This window comes from Martes martes (genome assembly GCF_963455335.1).
Source record: "Martes martes genome assembly, chromosome: 2".
Taxonomy (NCBI): Eukaryota; Metazoa; Chordata; class Mammalia; order Carnivora; family Mustelidae; genus Martes; species Martes martes.
The window spans coordinates 53,392,259-53,410,986 of NC_137889.1; the positions used below are offsets into that span (position 1 = coordinate 53,392,259).

General features: G+C 42.8%; 1 protein-coding gene across 3 annotated transcripts in view; it reads left to right on the forward strand.

Moving 5' to 3' along the window:
- Positions 1–2,179: 2,179 nt before the first annotated feature.
- The window catches only part of GALNT7 (polypeptide N-acetylgalactosaminyltransferase 7), a 136,593-nt gene continuing 120,044 nt past the window's right edge, over positions 2,180–18,728 (forward strand). For all 3 annotated transcript variants that reach the window (XM_080797181.1, XM_080797180.1, XM_080797179.1), the window contains exon 1: positions 2,180–2,370. In XM_080797181.1, coding sequence (XP_080653307.1) covers positions 2,245–2,370 — 126 coding nt within the window. In that variant the 5' untranslated portion in view covers positions 2,180–2,244. The remainder of the gene's footprint in view (positions 2,371–18,728) is intronic.

Genomic DNA, 18,728 nt, shown 5'->3' on the forward strand with positions numbered 1-18,728 from the left:
CCTTGAAGGTCACCTATTCTAAGCCCTGTCTTTGTCTAGGGAACTGTCTTCCCAAGTCTCAACTTGGACTCAAGTTGAGTCCACAAATGATCCTATTCCTGCCTCCCAAGAATACCTAAATAAATCTTTCCCCAAGCACCCCTTCCCTGTCACTGTTTCTCCAAAGGTGGTGCACAACTTATCTGGATCCGAATCACCTCGGTACTTACTAGCGGGTGATTTCTGGGTCCCAACATGGACCTGAATTGACCCAACAGTGGGGCATTATTTTTCTATATTACCCAGCAGGTTCATACTTAAGCAATTAAATATTCAGGTCTTTTTCACCAAGAAAGTCTTCAGCAAAATCTCCCTCATCTTAGGGGCACCTGGGTGGCTCAGTGGCTTAAAGCCTCTGCCTTCGGCTCAGGTCATGATCCCAGGGTCCTAGGATCGTAGCCCCACATCGGGCTCTCTACTAGGCAGGGAGCCTGCTTCTCTGCCTCTCTCTGCCTACTTTTGTGATCTTTCTCTCTGTCAAATAAATACTTTAAAAAAAATCTCCCTCATCTTATACTAAAAACAACTAGTTCTTAAGTGACTGATAAAAATGCTGGGTTGGGTAGTGATTTGTGTTCAACACCTGATACCCCTTCTCCAGGTGACCTGTATATTATAACGGCTTATATTGCAACTGTGTACAATTATTCATTCAGCCAAACAAGAATATGCCTAACTATATTGTCATCCATTCTACATTTCCCTATGTTGTTCACAAGGACATCACTTCAAATATTTTGTGGAAATTCTGAAATTATGGCATCTACGGAATTCCTCAATATATAGGTAATGTAACCCAAATTAGGAAGTACATAAATTAGTTTGGTACAGTTCTTTATCTGGATGATTCAAATTCCTTATTTCATTTTTTAAAAATTTAAATAACCAGTTTTTACTTTTTTAAAAGTCCTTTTAGATATGAGGCATTAGGAAAAAGGATGAGCTTTCACCATCCTAAATATTAGGATAAGATATTAAACATTCTGTTTAACTTAAATTAGGCAGTTTAAGATATGGCCCACTGATAACGTAATCACATACGCTTGGCAATAAAGTGACTGTCATCTTTATTGGGAGATATGGACGTAAAATTACTTCCAGGGTGAGGCATTTGGTACACGTTTGTCGATATCCTTTCGTGTATAATTTAGGTCTCACAGGCAGAAAAGGGTTGAAAAACAGAAATCAAGGAACGTCCACCAAGTGGTAAAAATCAGGTCTAAGGGAGGCAATGAAGGTAGAGCATTGTTTAATAAATCCCCAATCCTCGGTCCTCCAAATAGAAACAGCTCATGAACAAGGTTGATATTATTAGCACGAGACAAGCATTCTTCTAATTAGCTCCAGAGAAAGTGAATATTGGCTTTGCAGGTGAACCCCTCCAGTCCAGTGATACGTGCACATCACACCTGGGCCCTTCAGTTACAAATTCACCTCCTTAAGGAGCCGTGTGAAAAAGCAAGAACAATCAATAAGAAAAAATCCTCCCAGCTATAAATCAGCCACGTGGAGCTGCTGCTGCGGCAGCAGTAGCCCTGACTTCCTGGTTTGCTTCCTGCAAGCCTTGCGGCTGGGGGCTCCGGGTAGTGGGTGTTAAGAAAGGGAGGGGCAGCCAGGAGCCGCTCCAGGTCCGCGGGGAGGGGGGCGGCGAGCCGGGGGATCCCGGAGGGTACGGGCGTTAAGGACAGAGTTATGGCCCATAATTAAAACAAAAGTTTGGGAATCTGGAAGCTTTCAGAGCTGAGCAGTGGGGCAAAGGCTAAGGACCAGACCCGGGGAAAGTGTAAGTTAGTTACAAGGTAACAGGGAATCGCCAAGAGGATTCTTGGACATAGTGGGGAGAGAAGAGGAGGGCTACGGGCCGGGAAGAGGGCAGGGACACAAGAGAGGAAGCTTGGAAGAGCGAGGCACACGGGTCGGTTGGAGCTCTGCGGAGGCCGACGGGGGAGGGGGGGGCCGCGGCGGCGGAGCGCAGTCCGAGCCGACGAGCCGCGGGGAGGGGGCGGAGGGAAGAGCCAGGGGGAAGGTAGAGCCAAGGGGAGTTCCGGATCTGGAGCTGGAAAGGGCAGGCGGCGGAGAGGGCGGCAGCCGAAGCGGTAGGGGTGGGGGAGGGAGGAGGTGGAGAGCCGGAGGAGGGGGAAGGAGGGAGGGGAGAGCTGTGGCGGCGGCTGCGCCGGGCTCTGTGTCTCTCGCCGCCGGAGGAAGATGAGGCTGAAGATTGGGTTCATCTTACGCAGTTTACTGGTGGTGGGAAGCTTCCTGGGGCTAGTAGTCCTCTGGTCTTCCCTGTCCCCGCGGCCGGACGACCCAAGCCCGCTGAGCAGGATGAGGGTGAGTGACCCGCCCGCCCCCTCCGGCGGCGGCGACCTGCAACTTGTTTTGTTTGCGCGCGCGCGTGGCGGGAGCAGGGGCGGCGGGGTCGCGGCGCGGCGTTGCGCCGCAGCTCCGCAGGTGGTGCTGGCGGAGCGCGGGCCGATCGGGGGCGCCGAGCCCCGAGCACCCGGTCCCGGCCACCAGCCACCGGCCCGCCCCCTCGCCTCCCCTTCCTCCCGCGCTCCCCCTCCCGGGGCTCCGCTGCCGCCGCCGCTGCCGGCGGCCGCGCTCCACGCCGGGACTGCGGGGCGGAGCGGGAGGAGAGCCGGAGCCGGGGCCGCGGCCGCCCAGCCCCCCGACTCCTCCGTGCCGGGACCGCCGCGGTCGCGGCTGGGGGCCGCGGGGTTGGTCCAGGCTGCGGCCTGTGGCGCGTGCAGGCCTGTAGGAGGCGAGATGCTGCCGCTGCCATCACCGCCGTTCGGGACCAGGCCCCTCGGTGCAGCCTTCCCTCCCACCACCACCCGTCCGGGGATGCTCGCAGCCCCCGGCTCCCCCGGCCCGCCTGCCTGCCGGGAGTGGGAGGGAGATGGCGCCCCGCCTCCGGCTCGTACGGAGAGCGCCGCCTCCCTGCCCCCCCCCCCCCCCGCTCTGGTGGCCGGGAGACGGGGTGCGATGTGCGGCCGCGGCCTCGCCCTGGACCGGCCCTTCCTCCCGCTTCCCGGGTGAGGGGAGGGGCGGTTGGCCGGAGGTGGCGGAGGGGCGTCCCCGCCCGGCTCGCGAGCCCCTCGGCCGCAGTCCGCACAGCGCGGGGGAAGTCCCTTCTTCCAGAGCCGCGTCGCTCGCCCGCCCGCCTGCTCCCGGCCGCTCTGTCCGGGGGGATGTGGGGCCGGTTCCTCCAACCCGGCTGTGGCAGGGCTCCTCGGGCCGGAAAACTAACTTGTGCCGGCGCCCCGCCGCTTGGTTTTGGCCGCCAGCTCGCCCAGCCGGACGCCGAGGGGCGCCGCGGAGCGGAGCTCCCCGCGGCTCCGCTGGGACGCATTTGTCTTCCGCCCAAGGCGCGAGTGTTAGCTTTGACACTCCCTTGCTTTTGAGGGTTTAGTCAGGCGCCTCGGAACGTTAGTTACCGTGAGCCGCGCCGGGAAGGGGCCGCCGCGACTGCAGCTTCGCTGACCCAGTTGGTTGGCTGCACACCGGCTTCTCCCAACCCCCCCGCCCGGATTCCGCTCCCCGAAAATGAGCCGCCGCACCCCTCTCCTTCCTCATCCAGGAGCACGGGGTAGCCCGCTGGGCCCGCTGCCCTTGAGGGTGACGGAGGGCGTGAGGAGTTCAGGGCCACGGAGTGGCCCAGGGGCCTTGGGAGGAGTTAGGCTCTCTAGTAAAGTGCCTTTTGCAAATATCCACACTGCGTCTGTGTGATCTCCTTTATTAACTTTCCTTAGCATTAACTTAGCATCAGGAAGTTGAATGACTAGGCTTCCTTTTAAGAATGAGAATCCTAGGAAGAGATTTCCTTAGCAGTTGCCGTCTATATGGTGATATTAGATTACTCTTACGTTTTAGTATTTGAAGTCTCGACTGAAGTGGAATTTCTTTATAATATCTGGGGTGGGTTCCCATCTAAGTCATCTGAGTACTAATAATAAAAAGTCCCAAGTTTTCCTTTGAGTGTGCTTGTGATTTTAAGCTTCTCAGATCTCGTAGGCTGATGGTGACCTTTTTATGATTTTTGCTTTCAAAGTGATTGACAGGATAACTGAATATCGCAATCGAGAGTGTTTAAGTCATTAAATGGCCTTTCACAGAGAGCTAGGAATGTTAAAACCCCATTTTCTGGGAGAGAAACTGAGGAAAGTCTGACAAAACTAGTCATATTCAGAATGTCCTGTAGTTCACATGACAAGTCTTTTAAAGAGGTGATGGAACATCCACACCAATACCCATCTCTTTTGTAATAAGTCTTTATTAAAGTGGTTCTATAATAACTACCCAGCCACAAGGCTAGTCATTCAATAGCAGGTGACATCTTGATTTTTGGTTCAACTTATTTGATAGTTTGTCACTGGGTCCACTGTCATTGCTATCACTTGCTAAAGACAGAAGCTAGTTTTTTAAGACTTTTAAATGTAAATTAACACTGAGAAGAATCCTTCTGTATCAGGAAAATAAAATACAGGCAGTTGTTAACTGCAATTTAAGGCATAGCTTGTGAATCATTACGAGCATAAATAAGGGACTTTTGCCTCCTTTTATTAAAAACTAGTCTGAGCACTTCTGAGATCTGGCACTAGAAGAACATTTCCTTTAGGGAAGGTTCTGACCAGCACACAGATTCTGACTCCTGAGTTTCTCTTCTGCCTTCTAGTTCTTTTCCTTTGATTATCATGGTAGACACCTCCCCGCACTGTGACGCACCTCCCTTTTCTTTAATGCTGATCCACCTGTAGGCTTTTTTGGATCTCTCTAAATCCCTGTAAATGTCTTGAAAGAGGCTAGAACAATCTACCAAATAAAGGTTCTGCCTCTACTCTGACAAGCTTGTACTTGTGGTTCCACCCTGTGCCATTGTTTGTCTTGCGCTTTCAGTGTGCCTGCCAAGCAATAAAGTCTGTAGCAACCTCGTTTTTTGTTTTGTGTTTTTGTTTTTGTTTTAACCCGGACTACTTCTTTATATCTGCCCAGCTGTGGAGGTCATTATTACAAAACATAATACCCATGGTCAAGATGAGAAACACATTTCTTATCTCCTTCCTCATTCAGGGCCTCTCACTGTTTTTCTTAGGTAAATGATGTGAAAGATGATCTTACCGTTCAAATTGTACTCTGTGGTATATGATGTGATTTAATCAATAAACATTTTTGAGTGCCTGCCATATACTAGTGCTAGTTATTGAGGAAGTACTCCTTACCACTAACCCTGGATCTTACAGCTTTGTGAGGAAAAAAGCACCCCACTTTAATCAAAACTCCACAAATATGCAAATAAAAATTATGCTACATGCTTTGAAGAAAAGCCATAGGGGATAAGAGAACAGAAATTTGGTCATAAAAGCCCCTGAAGAAATGACATAGTGAGTTGAAATCTGAAGATCTGAATACAGATAGTTGATATGGATGTGGGAGGAAGGCACTCCTGAGAGGGAGAAGTATGTGCAAAGGTCCTGAGGTAGGAGGTAGTATGTTGAACTGAGGAACTGGAAGAAGACCAATATAATTAGAACATGGAGAATGAGAGGAGAGGTAGAGTGAGGATGTAAATGTTTGTAGACCATGCTAAAGATGAGGTCTTTAGAGCAGCAGGAAGCCGTGGAAGGATTTTTAAGTGGGGATGGGGGGACTTGATTAGATTTGTTGATTAGATTTGTCTTTTGGAAGGATTCTGATTGTCTGCAGGAGGTATGAATTGATTTACAGCAAGAGCAGAGTGTAGGAGTCCTGTTGGAGGTTATAATGGTTCAGGTGGGACATGATGTTGCAGGGTAATAATAGAAGTAAAGAATTGATTCAAGAGCTATTAAAGATGCAAAGGTATCATGACTAGTGATTGGATGTGGGAGTAGAGAAGGTGTGAGGAGGTTTAGGCTGATTATTTGTCACATTGAAAGTTCTGAAGACAAACATACATTTTCTGTTCTATTTTATGCTTATGAGAAGGCTTACTTTTTTAGGCTTTGTCCTCTGGATATTTTGAGGTCAGCATTTATTAAGACCATCTGTTTAGTACTTGTGAAGTGCAGAAAGTTCCTTTAATTAAATATAGTATCTTCCAAACCATACATCCCAAGTTTCAGCCTTGAGTTTTTAAATTTTTTAAAGATTTTATTTATTAGAGAGAGAGAGAGACAGTGAGAGGGAACAGAAGGGGGAGTAGGAGAGGGAGCCAGATGTGGGAGCTCTATCCCCGGACCCTGAGATCATGAATTGAGCGAAAGGCAGACACTTAACAACCAAGCCACCCAGGCGCCCCTAGCCCTGAATTTAAAATTGAACCATAAGCTCCTGACAATAAAGGTTTGTAATGGAAATGTTGAGGTCTTCAGTGGTTTTATTATAGCTAATCCAGTACTGATGAGAAGCTGCTGGTAAATGGATGATTCTTTGTATGTGCAGATACTACCTTAGTCAAGCCATTAATGCCACTTAGGTTTAGAGCATACATAGCAGGGCTAACTCAGGAATCGGTCCTAGGCAGAGAGGTTTTAAGTGATCAGCTAAGAACCGTTGAAAGGAATATTGCTTAAATGAGGCTGAGTGACTGAATTATTACCCTGTCACAGTCAAATTCCACCTTACCAAACCCTTTTATCTCTGTGATGATTGATGGCAACCTGAAAGACTTTGCCCTTGACCTTAAGACTTTATTTCAAATGGAAGCTCCATTGATATTAGGAATAGAGCTATCACTTATCAAGAGTATAGTTTCTTAAGTGGTAACTGTTGTCTCACTTCCCCAGTTGAATGCCTTGGGATTTGTTTTTGTTCAGTATTGCTGTCCTCCCTCACATCCATAATGAAAAACTCCAAGTCTATGAACTCTGGGCGTTAACAGACCTCCTGAAATTAATGCAGACTTGTATGTACATGTGCTTTCTTGGGGGGAGAGAATCAGAAGCTTTCTCATTTCACTGTAAACCACTGACTGAGTCCTTTGAAGGCAGGATTTAGGTTTCTTGGAGTAGTTCATGGAATATCTCCCCCATTTACCAGGGTGCTGAAGCATTCATTCATGTCACCCCCTTAGGTCTGGACACCCCAGAAATGCAAACATTCCTAAGAATTCAAAATCTGTGCATTTTGGTCAGGCATCAACCTTGTTACAACCCCGCCTCTTCACCTCCCTCCCAGGAAGACCCCATTGTAGAGTGCCAAGAATACCTCAAGTAGAAGTCCCTGCTTTAAAGGGATCTCATCCTAGATGAAGAGATGCAATACTCACACGGCCTGGGTTTCGTTCCTTTCTTCCTTAATCCAAGTAGCAATAAGGAAACACTGAGAGCTGTCACAGAATGTTTTGTCAAGAGCCAAATCCATAGGTGGAGAAGGTGGAAAATAGCCATTCAGGGAGTGCACAGTTATTCATAAGGAAGGAACGAAAACTGTTCAAGAGCAGGTTGAATTTGGATAACTATTTTGTGATCGAGGCTGGCTGCATGGAATAGGAGATAAGGTGTGGGCTGCAACAATTTGGTTTTAGTATAAGCTGCGTTAGATCAATCAGTCCTAAATTGGAGACAGAAGGAGAGAGAAAATAATGCAACATGAATGAAAATCAGAATTCTGAGTGTGGACCATTTTTAAACAGAATATTTGTAAATTCTAACTCCAGAGTTCTAAAAAGGAGTTGGTCAGCAAGATTTGAGTGGCTCTTGAATGTAGGAAAATGATTGTGATTATCTGACTTCAACCTAGATCATCGTCTTTACTCGTGTTTTGAATTCTAATTTTCATGCCTGAAGAATGAGTGTACAATCTGACAGAAGAAGTGGTTAAATTAAGAATTTATAATCTCTAGAGTAAAATGGACATAGCTTGAGTCTATGAAAGGAGTGATTTTATGGTTGGGTTTTGCATGGTGGAAAAGCGGAAGGGGTGAGAGGGTGAACTATGCCTTAACAATGTGAACAGAATTCTTTGTAAGAATTTGGAGATATATTTTTATTAAAAGCATGAATCATTGGGCGCCTGGGTGGTTCAGTCATTAAGCATCTGCCTTTGGTTCAGGTCATGATCCCAGAGTCCTCGGATTGAGGCTTGCATCAGGCTCCCTGCTAATGGAAAGCCTGTTCTCCCTCTCCCACTCCCCCAGCTTGATTCCTTTTCTTGCCGTGTCTCTCTCTGTCAAAAATAAATAAAATCTTTAAAAAGGGAAAAAAGGGCGTGAATTGTTTACTCAACAGGTGTCAGATGAGTGTTTACTACTATGCCATCCGTGGCTCTAGGCATTGGAGATGCTGTACTGGACAGTGGAAGAGATAAGAACTGTTGACATAATAAACGTGTTACTCAGGTTTCGACCTAACAACTGCACAGTAGGTGTTGTGTCCATATTGCAGATTTCTTTTGATATATAAAGCTGGCCCTTTTTATAATACCTCCCAACCTCCAACCTTCCATTTGCTGCAAATAATGTATCGAGGGCTTGCTTTCCGCAAGACACTGGGCTGGGCACTGGAGATGCAGAGATGGCAAGGACACAGACTTGGAGCTCCTTTTGTAAGTGAGATGATCTGTGGCAATATGAACGGTTGTAAAAAGGAGGGGGTTTTTTGGTTTGTTTTTTTAGATTTCATTTAATTACTTGAGAGAGCACCAGTAGGAGCAGAGGGAGAAGCAGGCTCCCCGCTAATTAGGGAGCCCGATGAGGGGCTCTATCCCAGGACCCTGAAATCATGACCTGAGCCAAAGGCAGATGTTTAACCGATGGAGCCCCCCAAGCGCCCCTAAAAAGGAGGTTCTTGCACAGCTGTAGGAGGTGAATGTTCAGAGGCAAGAGCATGACATTTGGCTAGACCTAGAGTGTCCGTGGGATCTGGGAGGGATGCAAGGAAGAACAGTCTACACTAACAGAATAAGGTGAGACCAGAAAAAGTCTTTTTTTACTAGAACAAAGTGTTGGAAATCAAGATTGAGAAAGTAAGTTTGGGCCACAATTTGAATGGAATTAAATGGTAGGCCAAGGAACTGGGTTGGGGTTTTATTAAGTCAGCACTTAGAGAAGATTTTTGGAAGCTTCTGAAGTAGAGTTGGAGTGGTGACATCCATTAATCATCAACTCTTGATTCACTAATTCGCTCGAGTATTTCAAATATTTATTGTCTACTAAGTACCATCCATTGCTGTAGGCATTGGAAATGGTCTAGAGCAGTAAATAATAATAGCATTGATAACAGATAACATGCAAGAGATAAAATACCTTGACTCTTCTTTGCCACGAAAGCATTCTATATGTATTATGTTGTTTAATAGTAACAACAACCCTGTAATGCAAGTCTGATGTAATTTTCACTTTATAGATGAGGTGAACTCTTTGCCTGAGGTCATTTACTTATAGTAAGTGGTAGAGCCAGAATTGTCTCCTGTATTTGGACTTGAGCTTGGCTCTGACCAAACACTATAGATTTTAACAAGTAGGTGTGCTCACGTGGGCTACATTGAAAGGAACATAGAGACAATAGAGCAGTAATTTCAAATATTAACACTGAAGACAGTACAGAGTAACATGAAGGAGAAAGGGGCAGTGGGGACCATGCAGGGAATTTCAGGGGGCCGGTGGTTGAGCTGAGACCCAAAGAATGTTATACCCAAAGTATAACCCTGTAATGCAATTCTGAAGGATAAACGTTCCAGGCAGAGGGAACAGAAGTGCAAAGCCCCTGATGTTGGAATGAAAGGCTATAATGTTTGAGAAATAGAGGGCCAGGATGACTAGAGCCTGGTGAGTTTGGAGGGAATATAGTACTTGATAAGCTTGCAGATATAAACGGGGTCCTGGGTTGGATGATAAATTATATAGTCCTCTATGTAGGGTCCAAGATAAACAAAATGAGTAATGGCTTTTTTTTTTTTTTTTTTTTTTTTCCTGACGACCTGTTGTAGTGGTGAGGCAAGAACCATATTAGCCAAGTCTGCTGGGTCCTGTGGGATCACAGAAGGCAGCATCTAGTCTGTAAGGCCTGGGTGCCGTCAAGAGCGCTTTAGAAAGCATGTATTGGAGGGACAGGTGTGTGAGGACAGAAGAGCCGTATGTGCAAAGTCATGAAAGATTATAGCAAATCCCAGGGACTGCATGGCTGGAAGATGGGATTGGGGTGTGGAAGAAGGGGAGAGCAAACCCTAGAAAGTCAGAGTCTGAGCCCTGAAAGATTGAATACTATGAACGGCCAGAGCTGGGCTATCAGGAATAATCTGGAAACCGTGCAGGCTGGATTTCAGTGAGGAGAGAAATGCCTCCTAGGATATGATGAGGCCTAAAAACTAGGAGGACCAAGACCGTGAGTATGAGGAGAGCGAGATTGTGAAAGTAGAATTAGCTGGTGTAGAGTGTAGGTGGAGGAACCCTCTGGATGGAACTGGAAGGGGAGGATGCTGATGCCTTAGAAGGAACAGAACTGTTTAAAGCTGTGGTTCTTAAACTTCAATAGGCCTCACAGTCACCTAGAGGATGTGTTAAAACAAAGTACTCCAGCCTCATGCCTAGAATTTCTGATTCAGTGGGTCTGAGGTGGGGCAGAGATTTGGCATTTATAACTGGTTCCCAGGTTGCTGGTCCAGGGGCCCTACTTTGAGAAGTGCTGGTCTGGGGGATGGGGAGATTTGGGGGCTGTGAAACAAAACGTTGGCTTGGTTTGGGCGTGTAGATTTTTTTTTTTTAGTGGGGGGGGGGCATGTCACATTTTATAGACCGTGTCTACTGGGTAGGTGGAGTTCAGAACTGAATCAGTACTGGATGCAAAGTGTGTAAATCATTGGCAGGAATACGTCTGAAGCTTGAGGACCAGCTTGGTAAACGAAGGAACTATGTATGGATAGAGGAGGAAAGTGTGGGTAGGAAAACCGAAACCTGGAAAATGCCTCCTTTCAGGTGCCGGGTGGGGGAGAGATGAAAGGAGCATAGGCAGAAGAAGATTTGGAGCCTATTGCCCTGTAGAAAACGTGGGCAAAGATAATTTAAGGGCAGGGCCATCAGCAGTATTGGATGTTGCAGCATTTGAGCAAGAGTTGATCACCATTAGGGATCTGGAAAGTGGCTGCAGAAGCACGCTTACCGGCCTGGTAGACGAACCCATAGCACCTGGGTCCTGGGAGGGACACAGTGGCGTCTTCAGTGGCATCCCTGTAAGTGGGATGACCCAGCGGAACCGCCTAGAAGAGAAAGAAGTTCAAGTGGTGAATAATCACCTTCACGAGATGAAAAATACAAGAAGAGGAAGGGTTTTAGAGAACTTGACTATCAAAGGGGAACTTAACACATGTTGGATTCTATCTGTTCCGCCTTAATTAGGTGCCTCTTTGTACCCTCCCCCCCATGTGTGTATATAGACGCATCTGTACATTTTAAGCTAAACTGTAATCATGTGGGTGTAGTAATATATACTTCATATGCTATACATACGTTCTGTTAAAACGATTAGAATTCAAGGCAGGCATTTTTTTTGCGCTCTTTTGGTCTGAAATCCAGTAACTTATAAGAAGCTGTGACCAGAGCAATACTTTAATATTTGAAGTTGGAAAAGAAACTTTATCCTCAGAATATTAGGCAGTTTTTAGTTTTTAGCACATTAATTTGCCTGACGTGTAATTACAGGAAGAACCAGAGTAGCAAAATTGTCTGCTCAGCATTTCAGGTGATGTTGGTTTTTTGACAGTGTGGTCCACTGTTTCATTCTAGCTCAGTCCTGGGATCCTGAAAGCAATGCTGAGGCAGCGTGAACTGCAGTTTTCCAGGCCTTAAGTCTGTTCGGGAGAGGGAAGGACTACCTTCCGGGTGCTTCCTTTTGCTAAGAGTCCTGAATATTTCAAAATGAGAAATGTTCTCATTTCTGCTCTATTATAAATTCCCTTCTGGGCTTGGTAGCATTTTAAAGCGTTACTCCTAAGAAACATTTAAACATGCCAACCGGGAGACCTGATTTGGTTCACTGAATATAAGAACTGGTACTCTGAAACTTGAGGAAAAAAATTAACTTTGCATTATCTAATTAGTTTTATAGAACTGCTACAGAGCAGCCTGGTTTCCCAAATCTAGAAGGTACAATTAACTGCTGTATAATATCAATACCAACTAGTCTGCTAATAGGTTTCCAAGCAAAGCAATTGGAATTTGTTATTACCAAGAATATTTTAAACTGGATGGATTAAAATTAAATCACATACTTGTGGGAACAGTTCTGTATGAGAATAAAATAAATGACCTAATCATTTTTTAATCTTTAATCTCTTATTGAGTCCCTGGGTTTAAGAATACATCTGGGCCTCAAGAAGTATGCTACTTTTCTTTAATAGTAAACTTACATGCTTAATGATTATCTGGCTTAAATATAATTTTAGCATTTGTAGTTCTTTATAAAATATTTTGCTATATGTGTTAGCACTTCAGTATTGAAGTACTTCGAAGGCTACCGCATATTCAGTGGTAATGGGTAAACCTTGTAAGAAGAATTGGTGTTGAAGAGTAAAGAGCACAGGGTGTTCTATACAACTGATGAATCACTGAACTCTACCTTTGAAACTAATAATATACTATGTTAGTTAATTGAATTTAAATAAAATAAAACAGTAAGTCTTAAATAGACATTAACTGAGAAATTGCGAAAGCTTTTTTTTTTTTTCAATCACTCTTAGGAGAAGGTGGGTGTGCCAGCATTTGTTTTTTAGACTGTCTGTAATTATCCTTGACTCTTGATTTTCCTTTTAATAGAAACACCCCCCCCCCCACACACACTCTCTCTCTCTCTCTCTCTGTGATACGATACTCTTTGATGCGAGCAAGGTTTGCAAATAGCTTTTACAACTGTGTGAATGCCTAACTCCTCCAGCTGGAACCCTTGATTTCAAACCAAGCCATTGAGGCTAGCTATTGAAGTGAGACAGTAGGCTCAGGTTCACAGTGGAGTATAAGAGACACTTTTGCACAGTTTTATAGAATTTTAAGAACTAACACTTGTTGAAGTAATATCGTAATTTCAATGTAATTTTTATGCTTCTAAGAATTTCTTTAATTCTCTAGAAAAGCTAAAGAGAAAAAAATAGAATAGGGTGCAATTTACATTATAAAACATAGTCCTTAAGTCATGATATTTGAAGTGCTCTAAGGGTTCTTTATTTGTCAGCACTTCTGCATTTTAAATAATTTTATCCTGTTGAATTTTAAAGTAAATATTTTATGTGCATTTTTTTAACATCTGTTTTTGGAAAAATAGTTCCCTTAAAACCCTGGAAAAAACCCAAAAATGATCAGTATACTGAAGTGAGTCACGTAAGTTTAGTTTTGCCAGACTGAAATCAAAGGCAGATATAATAGATAAGAGAAAAAGATGTTCAGATACAGAAAACTGGGAAGTAGCAGGATATGTAGACTCCATTTCTGTTGAGATATGTAGTTTATTAGTCAACTGTATAAACATTTCAAAAATGACTCAGGAAACATCTAATAGGGTTAAATCAATTAAATTTTTATTTCTTGATTGTTAAATGCAGCTATGACACATACCTAGAAAAATTTGCCATACAGTATATCAAACCAACTGGAGTTTTTTGTCAACAGCTCATGTACCTATGAAATCAAAGATTCACTTTAAATAGCCATTTTAAAACCTGTCTTAAGATATTTTCTGAAATAGTTGGCTTATTAGCTATAGGTTTCAATTATGCTTACTTGGGAGGACTTAAAACCAAACCTCTTCCCCCAATATTTCCTCTGGCAATTGAATATTTTGCTTTGTAATTCTTATTAGACAATTTAATCATTATGCTTCTTAAAATTTAATCCGCCAGGATTAGTCTTTTAATCTCTAATACAGTGAGGTGTCTTCCATGGAAGTCAGTATTTGTTACCTTTACAATCTATTTGCAGGGTTTTCCATCTTTTCTTTTGAAAGAAAGCATTTAAAACCTCCTGTTCAAAAGTCTGCTGACTCTTGCCAGGGTGATTTAAAATGAATAAAAAATCCATTAGATTTTTGGCAAATAAGCTCCCAATTATGGTACGGAATAAATGACTACAAAGTGCTTTTAAGAGTAATGGAATGGAAATGACTGAAATCTTACTACTTCGCACATGCAGATTTTTCTCCTGTTGTTGAGTGTTTAGTTTAAGCTAAAAGATCACTGTCAAAATTGGAAATTTTGATCATTTAAAATATATAATTACATTTTAACATTTAAGCAAAGGATTGGTGGAAGGCAGAAATACAGGCATGTGGTTTCATTTACTGCTGCTCTCTGTGTGATGGGCCTAGGAAATTTGAAGTCCACTGTTTGTAAAAGAAGGTTGGAGGAGAGTGTTGCATTGTGGTGGTCAATTAAAATAAATTTGCTTATACAGTTCAGGGAGATCCTGGTGGGTGGCAAAGAGAAAAATACTTATAGCAAATAGTTCTCTGAAATTCTCTCTTCTAAAAATGTGCTAAATACGGTGATTTCCAAATGCCTTGGTATTTCAAAGAAATACATTTTCTGTATGAAATTAGGAGAACTCTTATTCTTTTTTTCATGGTTAACATTTAGGCTGCAAACCCTGGCACATACAACTTCTATTTTAAAATAAATGTAGCGTGCATGTGATCACAGTTGTTAACTGAAAATTTTGAAGAGTGCCGTCAAACCTGCGAAGGTAGTAGAGCCCCGAATACCGCACCTCTTGCCAGGTCCTGCTCTTCTCTTAGTTTAAGAAGAGAACTGGCATCTGCAGTATGGTCAAAATAGGTCTGTACTACATGGATGTTCTCAGATTATTTTTTTTCAGCGTCCTCTTTGACGTCTGAGGAAGGTTTCAATGAACCGGGACTTCATTTCACTTTCCATGAATTAGCACGGCAGGAGTTGTTTTGCTCTAACAGCCCCATACCTTTGACTAACCTGAAGAAAATCTCAGCCAGAGAATCTAATAAATAGTTTCACTGTGGTACAGTCATGTTTCATAGAGGCAGGTATCCTCCTTGACCTCTGCTCAATTAACTGGTAACACTAAGAGAAAAGTAAATGTTCAAATCATTATTACACCTTGGCAAGAAAAAATCACTTCTGGAAGATTAAGTGAATGGCTTCAAACGTGGACTCATTTGCCTCTACTTCTCTAGCTTAAACAGGTGCTTGTGTTCAAAAGCAAGTATGTTTTGTGCAATGATTTGTGACTCAGAAGGGCTGATGAAATGAAAGAGTTAGTGGAAATTAAGGAATAGATTTTTAGTATAAAATATCAGAAACTTACAGTAACAGTAAAGGCAATAAGTATATACACATATATATGTGTGTGTATATATATATATATATATATATATAGTGCTTTCTAATGAAATGTGATAACATTCCTACTGTTTTTTTCAAATCATGAAAAACACTGAAATCTGTTTTTTTCCTCCCTTGGGATTCCTTTTGTTGATTGTGAGACATTTGTTGAGCAGTTGGTCAGTTTCTTTGGGTCCCAGTGGGTGCTAAATGTGAGAATGATTCCTTCAAGGTTAGAAAGGTCAGCCACGTAGTTTATTGACCTCAAGGTAGCTGGAAAAACCCAGCCTGCGGTGCAGACAACGCAGTGCGTTGTCTCCGAATGATGAAGCCAGCAGCTTGCTCCTAATTTTCTAACAGAGATTGCATTTTCTGAATATACCCCATTGTTTTTCATTAAAGACAACTAAACCTTCATAGTCCTTTATCATACCTGTAACTCTTGTGGTGAATCAGCACTAATGAAAAAAAAATTTCATTGCTAAAATAGAGATAAAACGAACTTTTTAAAAAGAACTTTGTACTCTTTTTCTGTAATCTCTATACACCCCTACCCATAACTCCTCTTATACGTCTCACTTTAACAAAATGCTCTAAGAAGCTGTTACATCCTGTGAATACAGACTAGGAATGGAAGAAAAATTAGAGTTTTGGTTTTCTTGCAGGAGATTGCTTTCTGTCAGAGACTGCAGATTTTCCTTGGTTGGCATGGGCGTAATTTAAAATTGCCTCCTATATGCAGTGATGAAAATCAAATCAAACTTAAAATACTGTGTGGAACATTTTCCTGATAATGTTTTTGGGAAAAAGATTTAGGATAGTGATGTTGAAATTTTGAAATGCTACTGTTCTAAAATTGAAGTTTCCATTCCTTCCATCTCTCGTCAGGTGACTGTAGACACTGGTTATTTGTCAGAGTTTAATGGTTAAAAAAAAAATCAGAAAATATGCAATGCCTTATGAAGTGAAGTTCCTGTTTATTTCTAGTATCTCCCATTTAGATACAGATTTGATTTACTTGTTTCCTAAATTCATGGGCCAGTCCTGATATTCATAGTTGTACACTTGGGATATCTTAAATAAAAACACTTAAAGACAGTTGTAATAGATGGCTGACACTCAAAAAAGTAAAACAATAAACGTAACCCAAACTGTCGTGCTTTAGCTGGTTTATGGTGAAGCAGAAAGCATGAGAAATTTGCCGTGTTTCAGTCTGCTCATCATCGCTTGGAAATCACCTTTGCCTTGCCCAGAAAAGACGCAGATTGGCTGAATTCTCTTCCCTGTTCTGTGAAAGCATGTGGCAGTGTGCATGCCTTCATGAAATACGTTTAGAGAGTGACTGGTACACATAGTGGCACCTGGAATCTTGAAAGGACAGTGTCTCTTATATGCTTTATTTATTGCTAAGAGTGAAGATGAGTAAGTCTCAAAAAGAAAAATGGAAAAATTCCTTTTGGGGAGGGGTAGCTAATGTCCTCTAGGATTTGGATTACTACAGTTTCTTCACTGAGAGAATTCCTTGATCTTCTAAGAATACAGGTACTACATTTGTATAATTTTACAAATTACTTCAGTGCTTCCTGTCACAGGCAGTGTAATGAATTAAAATGCACAGATATTTAGCACATGCTAGAACTCAGGAATACTCAATATAGAATTTCATCCTGTAGGCCAGATATCAGGAAGTAGTAGAGGTCATATCTGCTGCCTGGGAAAGTTTATTTCCTTGAGTGAGCCTTAGAGCCTGCGGATCTTTGATTTTGCTGTTTTGTGAACTGTAACAGTTTTTGTTCTGTAAATTGCCTGCTAGTCAAGTAAGAGCCAGAAACTCTGTTTAGGTTTGAGAGATTCAGCAACCTCATGGTTTTGGAATAATCTGATATTTTAGTGGGGTTTTCTTGTCACTGTCTCATTGAGATTTTGAAAAACCTACGTAAGTCCATAATTAATCAAGATTCCTAGAGAAGGTACATTCAAGTTGATTACAGTATTCCTTACTAGGAAGGGCAGGGAGTTTGAGCTTGAAGGTGTGGGAGGAAGGAAGATCTGCCGTGGAAAAGGAGGAGGAGCCTTGTACATTACAAGGTCCTGGTTTGGACCAATCATTCGTCTTGGCAGTGGGGAGTAGGAAAGACAGGGATTTAAACCACATACGTGTTTTTAATTTTTAAAAAAATAATTGGGTTGATAACTGACTAGTAATCCCCATAAATAATGAAATATCCTGGGGACATTTTATTATGTTAAATTATTTTGTGGCATGTGGCTCCTCAAGAACAAGGTGGATTAAAAAGAAAAGCTGATGTCCTTGTGTAGTAAAAGTCCACATGGACTCTGACAGGAGTTGGAGTCCTGTTATAAATACTATTACTAGCTTCGGTGAGCCTGGCCTAGTGACTTGACGTCCCTGAGCCCCCTTTCCCCTCTTCTGTAAAGGAGACAAGGCACTGTTCCTGTGTTTGCCTTAGGGTGAGGTTACCAGAGCTCCTAGGAAAGCATTTGACTTGCAGTTTTAAACCTGTTGTTGCCCCTTCTTTCTCTTCCTTCTTGGATGAGTGTAACAATTTGTATATAGTTTCAAGAGTGCTTAAAAGAATGAAAATACTTACATGAATTTGTTATGAATTCATGGCAAGGGGCTGAGTCTTTCTCCTAGACTGTGACTTTTGCCTTAAAAGTTGTGTCTTTTCGAGGAACCAATGTTCTAAAACAGGGAAAGAGGAAAATGCTATTGTTTATTTACTTTAAAAATATGCTCTTTTGGGGGGCGCCTGGGTGGCTCAGTCAGTTATGTGGCTGACTCTTCATTTTGGCTCAAGTCATGGTCTCAGGGTCCTGGAATTGAGCCCCGTGGTGGCCTCTGATTCTCTCTTCTCTCTCTGCCTCTGTCCCCGCTCATGTGTGCCATCTCACTCTTTCAAATAAATAACATATTTTAAAATATACTTTTTTCTGTATATAAATATGTATTCATTGTAGAAAATATTAAAAAGTAAAAACAATTAAACTAAATCCCCTGTAATTCATTTTACTCAAAGCTAATTATAATCTGTTTGGTGTATTTCTTGTCCAAATTTAAGGGTAGACCTAGACTACATGTACACGACTTTGTGGGTTGCCTTTTTTATTTTACTCTAGAAATATCTTAATTTATATATTATTTTTAGGACCTACATTGTCTTGTAAACTCACCTTTTAATGTCTGGTTATTTAGGCTTGGAGATGGTTTTAGGGAAGAGGACTTTGGGAAGAAGTCCTAGAAAAAAAAAGTACCGGTGTGCTGGGAATTGCAGATTCCAAATTGTTGTGTACACCATATGTGCAAAATTGTTTTCCCACCTGCCCCTTTAAAAAAAAAAAATAGGTCTGACTCCAAGTTTTGCTGTTTAAAATAATTTTGGGTGCCTCTGGCTGACCTGCCCATTAAATGG